The sequence below is a fragment of the Papio anubis genome, chromosome 13 (assembly GCF_008728515.1).
Source record: "Papio anubis isolate 15944 chromosome 13, Panubis1.0, whole genome shotgun sequence".
NCBI lineage: Eukaryota > Metazoa > Chordata > Mammalia > Primates > Cercopithecidae > Papio > Papio anubis.
In genome coordinates this window covers 103273701-103293415 of record NC_044988.1, presented here as the reverse complement: position 1 = coordinate 103293415, position 19715 = coordinate 103273701, and the positions used below count along the sequence as shown (strand labels likewise).

The following is a 19715-nucleotide window of genomic DNA, read 5'->3' as shown; positions in this document are numbered from 1 at the left end:
GCCCTTAACAGTCTCTTCTTTCTAACTGTGTGACCTTGGGCAGGTCACTTTCCTTGTCTGTGATGCCAGAGGCATCCTTGGGACAGGACCTGTAGTTATTTCCTGGGCCAGCGGCTCCTGCCTGGCTTCCACACACACACACAGGCACCAAAGCAGAAGGGAGTGAGGACAGGCACGCGAGCCACGGCCGCGCTTTATTGCTCAAGACGCACACACAACACAGAGGTGCAGACAAGGGGGAAAGAGCGCCACACACAGCCCAGACGAGGCAGGAGTGGCCTGGCCGCTATAAGAGATGTTCCTTGCAAGGCAGGGCCCCTGCTGGACAGCGCACTCCCTGGGAGACAGGGTCAGAGGCCCCAGGTCCGCACAGCTGCAGACTTGCTGGGAACCTGGGACAGGTGACCCGCCCGCTCTGGCCTGTGGCTGAGGGCCTTCCACCTCTGCATCCAGCTGTGCACCCACCATTTCCCCACAGGTCACAGGGGCAGCCTTCCTTGATCCACAGCCAACCCTTCTGCTGTCTCTGGCTGTCACTGAGGCCCCTCTGGCAGGGGCAGCAGCAGGCAGGCCAGGCAGAAGGGGGCCCGGGGCCCCACTACCTGGGTAGGAATGAGCAGAGGGCAGGCAGAGCCCTTGCTTCTCGTGGGAGGTAGACAGGTCTCACTCACTGCATACATGGGACAAATGCGTGCACGCGCACACATACATATACACACACACACATAGCCCTTTGAACCCAGCACTGGCCTGAGGAGAGTGGCCCCGGAGGAACCCTGAAGGCACGTGTCCACCAGGCTGTAATGCCCCTGCCACCCTGGGGCTCAGCTGGCCAGACTCCCGGGGGTGGGGTGCTGCTGACCCAGGAGCCCACAGACAAGTCCCCAGGGCAGTACTGGGCAGGACCCAAAGAACCCCACACCCAGCCCACCAGCCTGCCACTCCCAGCCTCAGACGCAGATGGGCCCAAGAGGTGTTCCTGGGAAACAGTCCACTTAGCAAGACCCAGTACCTCTGCTCCCGAAGCTCAGCACAGGCCCAGCCTGGGGTCGGACCCAGATGGAATATCTTCCATACCCTCCCACCTCTGCCAAGCCCCACCCGGGCGAAGCCAGGCCTGACCAGGCACCTGCCCCACGGCCAAGAGCCAGCCTCACAGTCAGAGAGGCCAGCGGGCTGAGGCCACGGGGCAGAGGGAATACGGGGATACACTTCCTGGGCACCAGCTCTCCGTGTCCTCCCTGGGTAGGCCTGGCTCCAGATGGCCTGGTACCCGGGGCAGTGAGGACGGCTCTGTGTGGGGAGGTGACTGTGGCCTCTGCCCAGTTCTTAAAAAGGCAGAAGCTCCCTGAGGGCAGGGCTTGGGCAGGCCGGCAGGAGAACCTGAGTGGGTGCTGAGGTCAGACCCACTGACCCACTAACGGGGCCGGGCTGCGGCTGACATGACGGGGCCACACCAGGGAGAGGGTGAGCACCCTCGGTGAGGCCAGGGAGAGCCTGCTCTCCCCACTTCCTTAGCACCAAGGCCAGCGGGGGAGGGGGGTGATGGGCAGAACCTGCCTTAGCAGGCCCAGGGAGCAGGGGCAGCTGAGGGGTCTTGGGGTGGCCCGTCCAAGGTTCCAGGAGTCGGCAGGGAGCATCCCCCACCCAGCTGTCCGGTCACTGCCGTGGCTGCAGTTCCAGGTACAGGGATGCACCTTAGGGGCCCTATGGGCTTCTTGAGAAGGCGGGGTGGCAGTGGGCGCTGCACCCTAAGCAGTGGTGGGAGGTTGCTGGCAGTGGCAGGCTGTCCTGGACCCTGGGGCTCTACCTGCCAAGAGAGCTGGGGGAGGTCCCTCTGCTCAGTGCCCAGGTGGCAGGGTCCCACTTGCACCTCCCCTCAAGCCAGGACCAGCATCTCCAGGGGAAGCTGCTGTCAGGTCACAGCAGGTCACTGGCAGCCCTGTCTGTGGTGTGAGGTCTGCAGACCCACCCAGCGGAGGAGCAAGGCCAGCTGGTGTCCACACAGCTGCTGCAGGCTCTGCTCGGCTCTGCCTCAAGTCCAGCAGCCCAGACTCTCACACCAGCAGTCAGGGGCTCCTGGCTTAAGCAAGTCTGGAGAAAGGAGCAGAGGACTCCAGGTGTAGGGGCAGGTGCAGAAGCCCCTCTCCAGGCTGTGCCTCAGTGTGGACAGTCCAGGCCTCACTTGGACTCACACAGAGCCAGAGGAGGGGGCAGGGAGGGAGGGGTGCCCAGCCCTTCACAGCTACCCCTCCAGGGTCTCCGCGAGCTTCTCCTCATCTGCCTGCTGCCTCTGCTGCTGGATCCTAGCGTAGGAGATCGCATCGCCCCTGGGGAGAGAGAGAGGCAGCGTCACGTGGAGCGCCAGCCCCACGCCCACAGCCCTCCTGACTACTGCCCGGTTCCTGCCCTGTGACCCAAGTGTGACCTGCAGGCATTCTGATTTCCCCAGAGACAACTGCTGGGGTGGCAAAGGCCTGTCTTGTCCCCTCTGAGAGTGGCCCAGGCTGCTTGGGATGCTGGGCTGAGAAGGAACCAGCCTCAGTCTGGGCCCTGCAGGAGAGGGTGGCAACTGACTACAATGCCCGGTGCAGACCCGGGAGGGGAAGGGGCTCCCACCAGTCATATGTTTGCTACCCTTGCTGCAGGCCGGGACAGGCCGAGACTGGGCCACGCAGAAGTGTTGTGAATCCTCTGTCTTCACCTGCTAGAGCTGAGCCCTGGAGGCACCGATGAGTCACTGGGGCCTCTGCCTCAGTCTCCACTGGCTAAAAGGGGCCACTCTCAGACCCTCCTTACTGAGGGACTTCGGTAGGGGAGGTGGCGGGGGGAAGGAAGGCCCTGCCCAGGGGCTGGGCCCAGCAGACGCACTTTTTGCCCAGAGCAGAGAGTCCGTACAGCACCCCCGTGGCAAAGGCGATGGCGTTGCCCAGCAGCGTGGTCAGGGTCAGGCTGATGACGATGGGAATGACCGCCATCCTGGGGGGGAAGCAGAGGTCAAGGGGGGCACTCCGGCCCCACAGCCACTACATCCTTCCCTGCTTCCCAGACTCGGCCCAGCCCCCTTTCTAGACACCCAGGGCACAGGAAGGATCCCAAAAAATCAACTGAGACACAGCTTCAGAAAGTCCTTGATCGGCCCTGAACTTGTCTGTAAAACTGTTCCATTCTGGGAGTAGGATCCAACGCTTTCATCAGATTTTTGAAGGGGTCTGTGGTCCCAAAAAGGGCTAAACAGTAACGAGATGGTCCAGTGCCCTCGCTGTGACAGAAAGAGGTTGTGGCAAGAGCTTTGCGGGCAAGTTACTCAAAATCTCCACCATGGAGAGGGGATCAAACTTTTGTCTGAGGTCAAGCATGTTAACTACATAATGCTAAACACCACAGGCACTAAATAAATGCACTGAGTCATAGAGTAACACCAGCCACATCGCCACAAGTAAGGTCCCCAGAATTCAACCACATGGAACACAAGGTCTCATCATGGGAGGCCTGCAGGCTGCGGGGTCCGCAGGGTCAGCCTCGATCTTGCTGCTGTTTGGCGTCACCTGGTGGCAGGGTCCACTGGGGCGTAAGCATCCCCGGGGCTGATTCTCCATCCTGGCGGGAATTTCCAGGCCAGCAGCAATTCCTGGGCTAACTGGGCCAGGAGGATACCTGCAGGTTGGAGACCAGCGCTCTGTCCTGTCGCCTCCCTAGAGGAGGCTGCCTGTGCGGGAGGACGAGACTCATGGCCCACTGCATTCTACCTGAATGTCCATTCTTGTAGACATGTGGTTGTGAGATTTTTCTGTCATTAAAAAACTTCCAAATGATAAAATAAGAATAGAAATTACCAAGAAAAAGAAAGACCACAGCGGGGAACCTTCTGACAAAAACAAAATTAAAGGCAAACAACAGGCTGGAAAAATAGTTGCAGGAAATACAACCAAGGATCATTGACTCTTTAACACAGAAAAACACACTGAACTTGCGAAGCAGAACACTGAGGTTCCCACAGGTTAAAAAGGAAACTTGAAAATTTTCAAATCAGAAAATGCACTGGGAACATGCGGGAAACTATTTTTCCTCTTAGATAACGAATAGATAAATGCAAATGTGAAGTGGTGCGCAACCCTGGGCAGGGGTGCAGGCAGGGGAGAGACTCAAGGGACCTCTTTGGAAAGCAACATAGCCACACATCTTAAAATATTTTTAATGATCAGAATCCTTGACCCAGTAATTCCACACCTGAAAATAGATCTTAAGGAAATCATCATAAACACAGAAAAAGTTTTAGCAGACAGATGTTTATCACAGCTCGAGTTACACCAGTTAAGAAATGAAGAAAATCATCCAGCTGAACGAACATTCCTGTATTGAAAGAATGTTATAAAATCTGTGGCGATGTTAAAATGCTTGTATCATGACACTACGTGAAAAAAGCAGGATACAAACTTATTCGTAATGGTTATAACTGTGTTAAGAGCAGGCTTTTAAAAAATGCCTGCGGACAGGAAGCACACACATCAGAAGATTAGCAGGCAGTGTGCTTCCAGTAACATTGTTCTATTTTCCAAATTATTGTTAATGAATTTCTATTATGGCTAGCATTTTTAAAATACAGTTTTTTAAACCCCTAGCGACATGACACTGCATGTAGATAAGAGCTTTGTGATCCTGTGTCCTTCGTGACTTCGATACGGCAGGAGATGGCTCCACAAGTAAGCATGTGGCTTGCGCTCTTACCATCAAAACTACCAGGCCTCTCTGAAGGGAAAGCAAGCTTGCATCTAGACTTCTTTCTAAAGAGAACCTAGACAATAATCAATACTGTTGCCACCAGCCTCCTATGCACTGGAGGCATTATTCTAGGAGCTTCCATGCATTAAACTTATCCTGAAATTAGTTCCATCTTATGACTCAGAGAAGTATTACATATTGATTTCATTGTTAGAAATGGGAAAATTTTGAACAAGCGTATTTAGCGGGCAACCACATTTTCTGCTCTGCAACCTGCTTCTCCCCTTTCACGCCAGGACATCTAGATGAACCCACTCTTCGCAAAGGCTGCAGAGAAGCATGTTCTACAGACCTACTATCATCTGGTTAACAACTCCCAGTGGATGGACCAAAATTCCAGACGCTTCCCATTTCTCTCAACTGCACGGAATGCTGCCACACATGCTCATATACCTCTGAACCTTCCAGTGACTACAGCACAGCGACAGCTGAGTTCCTGGGTGCAGAACCGCTGGGGCATGTTTTGGCAGCTATCAGTAAATCACTGTGCACAAAGGCAATCCCAGTTTACACTTCTACAGAGAGGAACTGAATACACTGCCCACCCTCACCTGACTGTTGGGTCCTATTTTGTCAGTGGGGTTTTGGGGAACTGTGTCACAGGACCCCGCCCAGTAGCCCCTCACCCGCAGTAGAAGACAGCCTTCTGCCAGGAGCGCAGCTGGTCCACCTTCTCCGCCACCGTGTTGGCAAACTCGATGAACTGGCAGCAGAAGGGCGCCTCGCACAGCAATAAGATGAAGGCATTCATGCTGCAGGGACCAGGGCAGGAGAAAAGCAGCAACTGACAATCCCAGGAAGATGAGGGCGGCCCCCAGTGCCAGTGCCATAAGAAATGCCACCTCTCTCACCCTCCTGCCCTCATCCCTCTTCCTCTGGGAAGCCGCCCGGCTGCTCCAGGGCACCTGCTCGTACCCCTTGAAGAGCCTCTGCTGAAGACTCCAGCCCTCCCCAGCTGCCCCTGCACCCATCTCCCCAGCTGAACTGAACACTCCTAGATGGAAGCCCCTGGGCTTCAGCTGCCGTTTCTCCTCCTCCTGTGTGAGAGGGAGGAAAGGGGACCCCACATCATGGCACTGCTATAACACTGCAGCGGGTTCATCCGCAGATGGAGCACTGGCAGCTGTGTCCTCTGTCTGCTGTTAGTATTATTGCCATGGCCATCAAGAGCCGTCAGTGGCACCAGCACCAGGAAGGCTGCCCCACCAGGGAGGCAGAGAGCTGGAGCCATGCAGTCCCGAAACAGTCACGGAGAGCTGCCCACACACCCGATGCCACTGGCCCCAGGCCCAGGGACACCCTGGGGAAGCCCACGCTGGGGAGGAAGAACTTTAGCAAGTCCTTGCGTCCAGCCCCATGTTTGAGGGGGGAACAGCTACGCCACTGGTGATGGAGGGTGTCTGCTGTGGTCATGGTATTCTCTATGCATGGGTAACAATCAGTTACCAGACACTGAACCAGGCCCTTCTGTCTGTCCCCACGCCTGGGAGAAAAGTGCCATCATTATGCCTGTGTAACAGAAATGCAGGCTCAGGACACCCAAGAGCCACCCCGAGCCCAGGGCAGGCACTCTCTTTGCTACTCTTAACCACTGCACCCCGCCCCAAGCCTCCCACACACTAGGCCTCCAAGCACTGGCTCACTCTGTGCTGGGCCAGCCCCTTCCACTTCAAACTCGGCCAGGCTCCGACTCCACCCCCTGAAGCTGGGGCAGGCACCTCTCTGTCCATCCCCTTTCCCTATCCACCACTGGCCAGCACAGGCGCTGGGGACCCCGCCACAGCAGGCCCCCGAGGCTCTCCACTGGCCATAGGTCACTGAGGACGGGATCTGAATCGCGTCCAACTCTGTGCCCCTCAAGGCACCAAGCCCCACGAGGACAGTCAATTCCTGGTCACAGCTACTTCTCATGTGCCTCAAGTCGCACGGGCCTGCCCTCACCCCACCTTCCCTTCTGACGGGATGGCGCCACCCTGGCAGGAGGTGGGCATGGAACGCACATGAGGGTGTTCTGACCGCGGGTTCCCGTGACAACTCCGACCCGCCTTTCCCATCTATCTTTAGCACAGCTCCGAGTTAGAGCGTCCTCTCCCAGCGGACCATCCAACCCAGTCCTCAGCCAGCCCCAACAAACGGCCTTCCCCACTCCAGTCCTGGGAGCTTCCAGAGGGCGAGGGCCCCAGTGTAGTGGACTTGGCATCTGCAGTCTCAGCGGATGCTCCAGAAATGTCTGGAGCACTGATGGCCTCGCCCCTGCACCGGATGAAGGCCAGGGTGGGCGTTCCCTGGGCCCTGACCTCTCATTAGGAAACCAAACGTGGTAGGGATATGAAGGGGAAGAAGCCCCATGCTGTGGCCAGAAACCCACAAGCCCTGAGGCGCCCAGGCTGGAGCCAGTAACCATGGCAACCACAAGGATGCCCGCTCCCACGGCCCCTGCCACTCCTCTGCCCCAGGAGGTGCCCCACAGACTCCCGACCAGCGAGACCCCTGGGGCGGGACGGCCATGTGCTACTCACATCATCCACACGCCGGCCGCAATGTTCAGAGGGTGGATGGTGATGCAGTTGAAGAGGCCAGAGATCGCACAAGCTTGAAACAAGAGAGACGGGCAGGAGTCAGCAAGGAGTCAGGGGGAGCCCGCTGGGATGGCAGCCTCGGGAGATGACTGGAAAGGACGAGAGTCTCTGCGGATGCTCAGCACACAGTTCTCACAGCACCCAGAAGCCTGCCCTCTATCATCTGAGATAGGTGAGGAGATGCAGAGAGGTGCAGCGGCGTGCCCCAGGCCCCACAGCAAGGTGGCAGCAAGGTGGCAGCAAGGTGGCAGGTGGATCTCACGGCCCCCTCTCTCCGCGCCAGGGCTCAGAGGATCTGGCCCTTTGACCCCAGCTACATCAATATCCACCTCAAAGGGAGGTTAGGATTAAAGGAGGATTAAAGAGAGAATGTCCCTCAAGGATTCAGGCCAGTGCTCTCCCAAGACTCAGCCTTTGGCAAGGGTCACTTGTCACCATTCACAGGGCCAGCCACACAGGAAGTCCTCTGACTCAGAAAATGTGGCTTGGATTTTGGTTGGGACAACGGGTGCCTCTCTCAGAACAGAGATGGGAACCAGGTAAGACCGAGCAGCAGTTCCAGGTCTAACTTCCTCACCAGCCCTGTGCCGCTGGCATGCTATCTTCATCTGCCGAGGCCCGTTTCTCCTCTTGCACATGAGCAAGTCCCACAGCCCAGCCACACACCGCTGAAATGCCATGAGGCCAGGAAGGGGAGGGGGCGTCTTCCTCCAGCCCAGAGCGTGGCTTCTCTGATGCCCAGATGTGCAGCTTTGACTCCCCGCCTCCCTGCTGCACCTCACCAGCAGGGTCTCTTGCCCCCAACTCCCTCCTCTACCCACAGCCTGCAGCCCGGCTTCACCAGGAACTCCAGGAGCCTTCAAGGAGGGTCCAGGGAGCTGGCTGCTGGGCAGGGAGCGAGCCCAGGCCATCGCTGAGCGGGGGCCTTGGAGGCAGCAATTAGCAACCAGCTCATTAAACTTGCAGCAGCTCCTCTGCACCTGACCCCTCCACCTGGGTCTGGAACTCTGCCGTTTTCCATTTTCCCAGGTAACCTTATGCAGACAGCAGGCAAGGAAGCCAGATAAAGTGAGCCGAACTGCAGTGGGACTGCTTCGTGGGCCCCCAGGGTCTCCTTCTAAAACCAAGGACTCAAGCGTTGCACTCCTCCTCAGCACAGCCTTAGACATCTGCCTTCAGACAGCAAGGGGTTCCAGAACCACAGGTGCAAAGGGGCCTGCCTGCCCCAGCAGAGTGCCCAAAGGGCGACACGGCTCCCTGCCTCTCCGCTGTGCCTGGCCTCACCTGACAGCTCGGCTGTGCTTCCTGCTGCAGTCAGCATTTGGCCTCCAGCTCCAACCCTACCCCAGCTGTCCAACCCACAGCCAGCCTTGGGGGAGGACCAGGTGTCAACCCAGACCAGCAGGCTCCAGCCAGGAATCCTTTAGCAATAAAGGGCTGGAGGATGTCCACTTGGGGACCTCAATGCTGATATCTTCCACGTGAGGGGCTGTCACCACACAATCCTGTCCCCTCCCAAGATATCACCTCCAGATGCTCTCAGGACCCAGGGTAGACCCTCTCCAGCTCCTCTCTCTGATCCCCTCACCCTGGAGGAAAACCTTACCCCAAGGACCAGCCAGGCACACAACCCTTGTCTGAATTCCTGCTGCATCTCTAAAACACGCTGCATTTTTGCATTCTACCCTGGAATACAGCATTTAATATTCATATAATCGTGCCCCCAAAATTCTGCAGATGTAACTGACAACTCAGGGCAATGCCACAGGTTTCTCCTGAAGCTTCATCTGTAGACCCAACAGAGCCCCAGGTACTCCTGGGAAAGGCACAGGCACCTCACTTTGAGAGACACAGAACTGAATAAGACTCCAGGGCTAATCTGAGTCGGCAGGGTCACTGACCAAGAAGGAAGGAGGTGTGGCCTACAGGCCACAGTCAGCACCTTTCCTTTCTCACCACTAACCACGTCACCCCTCTGCACTGCTCACCCTAATCTGCGGGGAAAACAGCTAACCAGACATGAGAGGACTGGAACCAATGCCTAACTTCAAGCCCACCAGTCTCTTCTACAAAGTCAAAAGCGTACTTGCCCTGAAGAGCAGTGGCACAAATCTGGGGCCTCTTTGTGATTTGGGGGTAGGGCCTGCCCTACTGTATCCAGTTGCCTCCGGATAAGGGCATGCCTAGCAAGGGCAGCACACTCCTAGCCCCGCACCCTCCTGCCTCAACATCCCTCCACCCTCAACCTCCTTCCACCCTCCACCCACCTGGAAAGGCTGTGGAACCTAAGGTGAAAAGATGGTCATTCTGGCAGGAGAGCTGATGGGGTCTGCCCTGCCCAGGCCCAGATTTAGCCCTCTGTGCCAGTGTTTAAACCCTGCAGACATCCTCGACAGACATTCTATAAGACCTTGCCCACTCCAGTAATTCACAAGGTTGAGGGCAGACAGGAAAGGAAAGGATATCATTCAGACAGACTTGTCTTTCCCTGGAAGGCCAGCTGTACAGCTTCCATTCACTCCTGGAGCAGACCTGCCTCCCTCTTTGTCCTTTTCTGGCTGCGCGTAAGAGCCTAGCTTCCCTGGGAGCCTAAGGTCAGGGTCTGTGCCTGGGATGCGTACGGAGAAGGGGAGGAGGGCCGGTGATAGGCGGCTAAGGCAGCAGCAACGGGGGAGAGCTGACACTGGACAGAGGACCCAGGGAGAGGCCCGGCCCTCAGCTCACTGCCCCGCGGCCCCCGGGGGCCACCTATGCCCTGACACCACCTGACCCTCAGCAAACTTCCGCCCGGTGGCTTCCTGCCAGAAATCTAGCTAGCCGTGCACCCGCCTCCCTTATAAACAATCCTCGCCCAAAGGTTAGCAACGTGGCTGCCGTCACCTACGCCCAAGTCAACAGTTGACGCTTACTACGGGCGAGGTGGGCATGCGCTTCGTGAGCATCACTGAGAAAGTCTCACAAAAGCCCCTGGGGGGCGAGGGAAGGGCTCAGTCACGTGCCCCAGGCCGGTGCCCCCCGCCCTGGGGTTTCTGGTCCCTCGGGGAATGTTCCCAGAAGCGCTAGCCCAGCCCAGGGTACCAAGGCGCCCAGGCCCGAGCCGGTAACCATGGTAACCATGGTAACCCCGGGACGCCGGCTGCCCCGCCACTCCTCCGCCCCGGGAGGCGCCCGGCAGGCCCCCGACCCCCAGCGGGTCCTTTCCCCTGGGGCCGCCGGGGCGGGGCGGGGCGGGGCGCGCCGCGCATGCGCGGCGGGGCCGGCCCCCTCTCCCGGACCGGGTACTCACAGACTGCCCCCAGCACCCCCGACAGGCGACACAGCCAGCGGTACCACCACGTCATGCCCTCTTCCTGCGCGGGCGGCGCAGAGCTGGCGGACGCCGCGGGCGCCCCACCCGAGCCGCTCATGGTGCCGCCGTCAGGCGCAGCTCACAGCAATCACAAAGGGCTCGGTAGCCGGCCGCGTCCGAACCGGCGCGCTGCCTTGTGGGAAAGGGAGCATATTAGCATAGGGGGCGGGGCTTTCAGGCTGCGGCGAGGTGTGCCCGAGGGGAGGCGGGTGCTCATTAGCATAGGGAGCGAGACCCTCAGGCCGCGGCTAGGTGAGCTCGAGGGGTGGCAGGTGCTCATTATTGTAGGGCGCGGGACCCGCAGGCTGCGGCGAGGTGCTGCGCGGCGGGGGGGAGCTCGTTAGCATACGGGGCGGGGCTCGCAGGCATCGGAGGGGTGCGCCCGAGGAGGGCGGGCGTCATTAGCACAGGGGGCGGAGGCCCGCAGTTTGCAGAGACTTGCTCCTGAAGGAGGCGGGCACTCATTAGCATAGGGGGCGGGGTTTGGCGGCGCGCGGACACCTTAGGGGTCAGACCCTCACACCAGGACACACGGGTGGGGCTTCGCAGGGAGCTGGCAAATGCGCCAGCCTCGGAGTGGAATCCTGATTGGCTTTTCTTCCTGGATAGGAAGAAGATAACTAGGGATGTCCAGCGGCTTGCGCAGATCAAGATAGAGCCAAGCGGGGCCAGCGAATCCCTGCCTTGCCATGGGATGGGTTTTCAAGCCAGGTCTGGACAGCTTATAAGAAAAAACCGCCGGTCAGTCTGCATGTTTTATTTATTGGTACCCGAGGAAATGGGGGCTGCCTTTCCTTTCCAGAATCCCCACCTCCAACCCCCTAGCCTTTTGGACATTGGAGAAGACTCTAAAGTAGATACCTAAGATTGGAAAAAGTTCGAATTGGAAAGCACTGAGACCAGAGGTCAACCCTCCAGGGCTGGCCAGACACGTAACAAATGTTCATTCACCGTCAGGTCCCTTCCTTTCCCTTCCAGGACTGAGGGTCCTGCCCCTCCGGTACCCATGATTGGAGGGTCCAGTACTGGCCCCGCAGGCTGGCCTGAGCCTTAAGGAAGTCCTCGCTGAACTCCATCTCAGCCTGGCTGCTCTCTGACTCCCAGTAGAGCACCTGCTGCCCATGGAACGTTGTGGTCCTCAAGCTGTGGATGTCCCGGATCTGAGAGAAAAGGGGCAGCCCAGAAGGACCGGCCATAAGTGATAATTAGCACTCACATTAATTAGCCCTTAATGTGCTGGGGCTCACAGATTCCGGATCACATTTAATGCTTACAAAGTCCTCCTAGGAGTACGCTTTTACTCTACCCAGAAAACTGAGCTCCAGGGAAGTTACATCACTTCCCCGAGGACACACAGTCAGGGTGCCAGCGCAGGGCCAGGCTGCCTCGTCTGGGGAAGCTGATACCCTGCAGAACACAGTTCTCCCAGGACACAGGAAACCTTGGGGAGGGTGCAGGGTGCTCCTCTGTCCAAGTCATATCAGACTGTAAAATTATGCTTCAGTCCTGGGTTAGCTGTCAGTCTACATCAGAAAGGTCTTTACCATTCTTTATCATTTTGCTTTTTTTTTTTTTTTTTTTTTCTTTTTTGAGACAAAGTCTCACTCTGTTGCCCAGGCTGGAGTGCAGTGGTGCGATCTGGGTTCACTGCAAGCTCCACCTCCCGGGTTCAAGTGATTCTTGTGCCTAAGCCTCCCCAGTAGCTAGGATTACAAGCACACGCCACCATGCCTGGCTACTTTTTGTATTTTCAGTAGAGACAGGGTTTCATCATGTTGGCCAGGCTGGTCTCGAACTCCTGACCTCCAGTGATCTGCCCTCCTCAGCCTCCCAAAGTGCTGGGATTACAGGTGTGAGCCACTATTTCACTCTTGTAGGTAGCTCAAAAAACATTTCTTGGTGAATACGTGGAGGAAGCGCTCTTCTCCCATTCTTTCACTAATGATTTGGAGGGTTTGAGTCTGAAATAAACTGAAGGGGGTCCCCTAGTCCTGCACCCCCTAGGGAAAGCTGTCCAGAATCACAGCACAAGCCCCCATGCTGGGCCTCACCGAGATGTAGCTGGCATTGGCTCCCTTGGTCCCACTGTCCATGTTGGTGGCCAGGGCATGGATGGCAATCCGGGCGTGCGGAGCCACATTAATGAAGAGCCGGCAGCCCCCTGCCTTACTCGTGGCTGGACTCAGTGAGGGGCTCACAATTTCACCCCAGGGCCCAAAGAGCTGCATGTCACATTCTGCAGGGGGAGCAAGTGGGACATAGAAACCCAGACAGACCACTGATGCCACAGGCCAGGGCAACTCACAGCCGGGAAGCAGTGCAGGGCAGCATGGCACTGTGGTCAATATTGGGGTTCCCAGGCAAACCCTGCTGAACCCCACCTCTACCACTTCTTGGCCCAGTGACTTTGGGCAAAGGCTAAATGTTCTGAGCTCTGGTTCCCTCCTCTGCAACTGAAGGAAACAATGGCATGCACTGAGCAGAGTGGTCTTTAGGACTCAATGATGTCACATGTGCAAGAGTGTTTCACACTGAACCTGGCACCAAGGATAGGCTCCACCCATGGCAGCCACTGCTGTTCCTCGGAGCTCACTGGAGCTGCCACCTGCCTGTACCTCCTGCACCTCTTTCAAGGCAGGTGCCTGCGTGGGTGGGGCTGGGCCGGGAAGCGAGAAGCAATGTGAACGGTGACAGTGGGCTCATGGCCTTTTGGCAGGACCCAGCAGCGCCTGTGCGCTAAGGCACATACACAGCTCTCTGCCCAGGCAGGTGCTGGGGCAAGGAGGAGGCGCACTAGGTCTCTGAAGAGGCTAGCCCACTGCTGCTAAGCCCCTGACACCTGGGGGAGCCGAGGAACCTCTGGAACCGGCTAGGGAAGCCGACTTCGGCCAGCTCGGACTGTTGGGAGAGGGCAAGCCCCCCAGGACAACCGAGAGGGCTATCAGATGGTATCTAGGGGGCCATGGGCAAGGCAGGGGTCCCTGAGGTGGCATCCTCTGTCTGAGGTGTGCTTGTGGGTGCACACGCATGTACAAGCATGTGTGCTCACACCAGTGCACTAGAACAGGGCCGAGGGACAGCGGCTCTCACAAAAACCCTAAAGGGCCTTGAAAGGCTGGAGGGTTGGGGGCGGGGTGGGTGGGGGTGGGGCAGAGGCCTGAGGGACTGACTGAGGATGTGGACCACATCCCACATCCATCCATCTTGCTGCACAGTCCCAAAGAGGAGGGATGTAGCACTCATCCTGCGACCTCTCCCTGGCATGTACAGACTGACACTGGCCAACCCCAGCTCCTTCCATCTCAGTCAGCTCCCTCTGTATCTTCCCACTACCCCACTGGGACTGGCCCCATCCCCAGCAGCACCCACCCAGCCTCCCTGCCAGGACCGGAGCACCCAGGGGAGGTGGAGAAGGCCTGGCCATACCTCTGTAGAAGGTTTCGGGAGCAAGCTGGCTCCCATACCGCAGCAGCACCCCGGCTCCCGGCTGCCTGCAGCGCTGCCTCACCACCAGCGTGTTGGTCTTGGAGCTGAAAGTCATGCCCAATAGCTTCCTGCACATCTTCCTCCAGGTGAGCCGGCCCCAGAGCAACAACATGTCCCCTAGGAAGCGGCAGGGCAGTGAGGGTCCAGCACTACCACACCTGGTCAGCAGAGGAGTGGCTCCGGGGTAGACTGAGCTGAGTTCAAGTCCCGCCTCTCCCACTGCTGGCTATGTGACTCTAAGTAACTGAGCACGTCACTTAATCTCTCCTAGCCTCAGTTTCCTCATCTGTAAAATGCAGATCATCACTCCCCAGTCATGAGATGGAATGCAAACTAAAGTTGGGAATGTACATGGGGCTCCTGCCAGGAACGGGGCATGCAGCGTTGTGCTGGCTCCTGGCAGGGGCCATAACTGGCAGCATTGCTTGCACGGCCCTAGACATACCCGCACTGCAGTTGAGAGAACTCTCAAGGATGCGGAGGGTCACCACCTCCCCGAGGGGCCGCCCAATGGCCACTGCACAGTCTGCCTGCCCTGGTCCTCGCATGTCAATGGTTCCTGTTGGCTCAAGGTGCTGCCTGCCACAGGCACCTGAAAAGGGAGCAGGAGACAGGTAAGCAGTGCTTCCGGGATTTCCAGCAGGGCAGGCTCCAGGGCTTCCAAGCTGAGGAAGGAGACCAGGAGGTAGGGGTGGACCCTGTCCCCCAAGGCCCAGCTGGAAGCCTTCTCAGGACAGGTACAGGGGCTAGGTAGGTCAAACCATCACCCTCAGGGCACAGGGCTGCTTCCAGATGCTCCAGCAAGCGGGGCACATGCAGAGCAGCCCAGAGGCTAGGGGGCTCACAAGCTGGGTTCCTAACTTCAAGTTACTTCCCCTTAATAGTAGTAAAAGGGAGGTTTTGCTTTGCCGGGGAGGAAGAGGGCCAGCCCTGATCCTGGCCTCCCAGGCACACATCCCAGGGACCAAGCTCTTGTGCCAGTCCTTCCCAGAGGGAGACGCCTTTGCCCACCCCTCCTACAGCAGCTGCCCGACGGGAAGGAGGACAGGACGTAACTGGACTGTGCCGAGCTTTCCTGGGGCCTGGGCAGGAGCCGCCGAGGCTGGGGAGCCGGGGAGAAAAGCAGGGCCCGAGCCTGGGACCACTCCAGGGAGGCACCAGCAGGGGTGGCTGTGGTCTGTCCTGGGGCAGTGGCTTCTTCGTGAGGCACCAGGTTGGGTGTCCCCTGTCCCACACAGGGACCAGCCCAGCAGCCACGCACAGTCACTGGCTTGGGCAAGTGCTGGCAGAAATCAGCCAGCACAGGCGCCTGGGCCTGGGGTCCGAGGCAGGTGTCATGCCGGCGCTGGATGCCATCCCCACAGGAAACAGAGCACTGCCAAGAGAGGGGAAGAGGAGTCACAGCTGACCCTGCCAGAAAGTGACAAGGACAGTGGTAACCACAGGCCAGGAGTGATCCAATATAATCTTTGTACAAGCTGGGAAGCAGGTAAGTGTCTCCATTCCACAGATGAAAAAACTGAGGTTCAGAGAGGGCACCCAGCACAGGTCATGTAGGTGGGAGAAGCCAGAATTCAAGCCTGGGTCCCTGTCACCCTCACGGCCTCTCTGTCTCTCCAAGCCTTAGAGCAAGCAGGCCTGCAGGGCTGTGGCTCGTCTCTGTCTGCTGTGCCCCTGTGCCCCCTCCACACCATGAGCGAGCCCCTCCAGGGGGCAGCCTGAGCCCCATTTACCATTGTCTTTCCTGCCCTGCTAGGTGCATGGCACAGCTGGCATTCTGTCATCTGTATAGAGCTGAGTGGCCTGCTGTTCATCTTCCAGTGTCCCCAAACCTAAGAGCCTCTTAAGTCCTAGCTGCCCACAGGCTCTAGGCCTTCTGTGTATCTGCCTCTAGGTGCCCCCTCACCAACAGACCCAGCTCTCTCCTTCCTTTCTGGGGACACAATGAACCAATGCCCCCTAGACTCCCTCACACATAAGCAGCCACAGCTGATGCCCGCCCCAGCCCCATAGGGATCCCAAGTGCCCGCTGTGCTCACCTCTGTCCAGGTGCTGACATACCAGCGGTAGGTGCAGTCAGCAATGAGACAGGGGACGCTGGCCTGGGGCCGCACCAGTGCTGCACAGGCCGCCTCGTCCACCTCCACGTCCTGGCCTTGGTCGAGCTGCACACAGGCCACCGAGCGCCTAGCAGTGCCAAGGCCACAGCTGGCCGAACATGGGCCAAGGGACGTGACTTTCCACCTGCAGGAAGAGAAGACCCCAAAGAGAGGCTGGATCTCCCCAGAAACGGTACTGTCCCATGCGGGCCCCTCTCCACCCGCGTGTCCTCGAACAGTTGCCTAGACAGCTTCTGTGGCCAGGCAAGATGGGAAGTGCAGCCACAGAGCCCCTCCTGTCTGGGGCCAGGGCTCACAGCCACAGGAGAGCTACCAAAAGGCCCTGGAAGAAAGAGGCTTCTTTTTCCCTAATTGCACATCCCCCTCTCATCGCCTTTCTCACAGAACACCTGTCAGCACCCCAGGGGCTGCCTATGGACCCAAGTAACAGCAACAGGAAGCGAGCCCCTGGGTAACAGGAGATAGATCTCACCACCCCACGTTCTACAAGGGGGAAGGCTGAGGACCTTAACCCTGCCCATGTTGATCTGTAATCATTCAATAACTAATTATGGCCCGCGTTCTTCAGAGCCCAGACACGAACCCAGGCGCCTGCAAGGGAGCTGGGATCTTCATCACAATACTGTTCTCCCCCATGACCCTGCAGCGCTGCCTCTTGGACCTGTGCTTTCTGTGGCCTGGCGCTGTTCTACATGACACTGGGAGGTGGCAGTGAACCAAACCAGACCCCACCGCCTCTCGGAGCATGGATTGTTCTCCATTTGGGCATCACTGGCATGAGCAACTGGATGCTGCTTTGCTGTGGGGGCTGTCGTGTGTATTGCAGAAATTTTATTTTTTAGTTTATTTTAATGGTTTTCTTTGAGATGTGGTCTCATTCTGTCATCCAGGCTGGAGGGCAGTGGTGCAATCATGGCTCACTGCAGCCTCAGCCTCCAGGGTTCAAGCCATCCCCTCACCTCAGCCTCCCAAGTAGCTGAGACTACAAGCGTGTGCCATCATGCCCAGCTAATTTTTGTAATTTTTATTTGTTTGTTTTTGTTTTTGAGATGGAGTCTCACTCTGTCGCCCAGGCTGGAGTGCAGTGGCACGATCTCAGCTCACTGCAAGCTCCGCCTCCTGGGTTCATGCCATTCTCCTGCCTCAGCCTCCCGAGTAGCTGGGACGACAGGCGCCCGCCACTACACCTGACAAATTTTTTGTATTTTTAGTAGAGACAGAGTTTCAGCATGTTAGCCAGGATGGTCTCAATCTTCTGACCTCATGATCTGCCCACCTTAGCCTCCCAAAGTGCTAGGATTACAGGCATTAGCCACTGCGCACGGCCAATTTTTGTATTTTTTGTAGAGATAGGGTTTCACTATGTTGCCCAGGCTGGTCTAGAACTCCTGGGCTCAAGCGATCCTCCCGCCTTGGCCTCCCAAAGTGCCAAGCAGAATGTCACAGGAGGGACGAGCATGCCATTCTGGACTGATGCTCAGGGAAGGCTCTGGGTCATTCTGGAGTTGTGGTGTCTGAGCCAAGCCTGGGGGAGGGATATCCAGGGCCTCGAGGATATCCACAGAAGACATCAGGCAGTGAGAGCTAGCACAGAAGCCCTAAGTCGGGGGATTATCCCTGGAATGTTCCAGGACAGTGAGGCCAGAGTGGCTACAGCAACATCAGAGGGATAGCCAGAGCTCACGTGGTGTGTGCCTGCATCCCAGCTACTCAGGAGGCTGAAGCAGGAGAATCACTTGAGCCCAGGAGTTCAAGTCAGGACTGGGCAACATAGTGAGACCCCCATCTCTGAAAAAAAGTGAGGGGAGGCTCAGTGGCCCAAGAGGCGGTCTGTAGAGAACACAGCCACCAACGTCAGAGGGATAGCCAGAGCTCATGTGGTTTGTGCCTGCATCCCAGCTACTCGGGAGGCTGAAGCAGGAGAATCACTTGAGCCCAGGAGTTCAAGTCAGGACTGGGCAACATAGTGAGGGGAGGCTCAGTGGCCCAAGAAGCGGTCTGTAGAGAACAGGGCTACCTGGCAGGCTGTGCTAGGTGTGGGAGGTGAAGTTTAATCACCATGCAGGCAGCGTGCAGTGTGAAAAACCCTGCAATTCCCATAAAATCCAAGATCATCTCTAAATGTGATGTGGAAAAATAAATGGGACACACAGCCAAGGGACTTTAGCACAGGCAAAGAAATCAGGACACACTTGTGACTCGGATGTTAAATGGCTATAAAGCTACAACATTTAAAACAATTTTTTATGGGCAAGAGAATAGCTAGAAAAAAACACACAAAACAAACAGAAACCAGCAGATCACCTGAGGTCAGGAGTTCAAGACCAGCCTGGCCAACATAGTGAAACCCTGTCTCTATTAAAAATACAAAATCAGTTGGGTGTGGTGGTGGGCACCTGTAATCCCAGCTGCTCGGGAGGCTGAGGCATGAAAATCACTTGAACCCAGGAAGCAGAGGTTGCAGTGAGCTGAGATTGCACCACTGCACCCCACCCTGGGTGACAGAGAAAAACTCTGTCTCAAAAAAAAAAAAAAAAAAAAAAAAAGGAGAAGAAAAAAACCTAGTAGAAAGCCTAGACATAGATTCTAACATACACCAATACCACCGAGGAGCCACCTGGGGGCATCAGGGCTTGTTCAACAGATGCTGGTTAACAATTTAGAAAAAAAAAAAAAAAAAAAAAAAAAATCCCTTGGTCCCTACTTTGCAAATACATTAGTACACGGTTTAAATGTAAGTAAAGGCCGGGCACGGTGGCTCAAGCCTGTAATCCCAGCACTTTGGGAGGCCGAGAGGGGCAGATCATGAGTCAGGAGATGAAGACCATCCTGGCTAACCGCAGTGAAACCCGTCTCTACTAAAATACAAAAACTAGCGGGCAATGTGGCTGGCGCCTGTGATCCCAATACCGGGAGGCTGAGGCAGGAGAATGGCTGGCGTAAACCCAGGAGGCCGGGCTGCAGTGAGCTGAGATCAAGCCCACTGCACTCCAGCCTATAGGCAGCAGAGTAGAGACTCGTCTCAAATAAATAAATAAATAAATAAATAAATAAATAATGTCTAAAATAAATGTAGAAATGTAATCTTTTTTTTTTTTTTTTTTGAGACAGGGTCTCACTCTGTTGCTTAGGCTGGAGTGCAGTGGTGGTGTGATCTCTGCTCACTGCAGCCTTGACCTCCCAAGGCTCAGGTGATTCGGTGATTCTCCTGCCTCAGCCTCCCGAGTAGCTGGGAATACTGGCATGCACCACCATGCCCAAATTTTTGTATTTATAGTAGAGATGAGGTTTTGGCATGTTGCCCAGGCTGGTCTCAAACTCCTGGGCTCAAATGATCCACCCACCTCAGCCTCCTAAAGTGCTGAGATTACAGGCATGAGCCACCACGTCCAGCCTAAA

At 56.9% G+C, this 19715-nt stretch overlaps 2 protein-coding genes across 7 annotated transcripts in view; both read right to left on the bottom strand.

Moving 5' to 3' along the window:
- Positions 1–163: 163 nt before the first annotated feature.
- On the bottom strand, positions 164–10944 carry CACFD1 (calcium channel flower domain containing 1). 6 transcript variants are annotated; one of them, XM_003911150.5, is made up of 6 exons: positions 10648–10944; positions 7302–7374; positions 5409–5534; positions 2872–2979; positions 2429–2553; positions 2182–2330 (listed from the first exon to the last, which is right to left on the bottom strand). In XM_003911150.5, exons 1-6 carry the CDS (start codon positions 10766–10768, stop codon positions 2182–2184), a joined length of 702 nt encoding a protein of 233 aa, XP_003911199.2. In that variant the 5' UTR covers positions 10769–10944. The 6 variants fall into 6 exon arrangements, with proteins under 6 accessions (XP_003911198.2, XP_009186184.2, XP_003911199.2 ...); XM_003911149.4 differs by lacking the exon at positions 2429–2553 and having other exon boundaries at positions 164–2330; positions 10648–10917; XM_009187920.4 differs by lacking the exons at positions 2429–2553; positions 10648–10944 and adding an exon at positions 7939–10262 and having other exon boundaries at positions 164–2330.
- Positions 10945–11452: 508 nt separating this feature from the next.
- Positions 11453–19715, bottom strand: part of ADAMTS13 (ADAM metallopeptidase with thrombospondin type 1 motif 13) — a 42523-nt gene continuing 34260 nt past the window's right edge. Inside the window, exons 25-30 of the mRNA XM_031654777.1 lie at positions 16236–16440; positions 15253–15571; positions 14642–14788; positions 14137–14313; positions 12762–12946; positions 11453–11870 (exon numbers count right to left, since the gene is read on the bottom strand). Of these exons, the coding sequence (XP_031510637.1) occupies positions 11664–11870; positions 12762–12946; positions 14137–14313; positions 14642–14788; positions 15253–15571; positions 16236–16440 (1240 nt within the window). The 3' untranslated portion in view covers positions 11453–11663. The remainder of the gene's footprint in view (positions 11871–12761; positions 12947–14136; positions 14314–14641; positions 14789–15252; positions 15572–16235; positions 16441–19715) is intronic.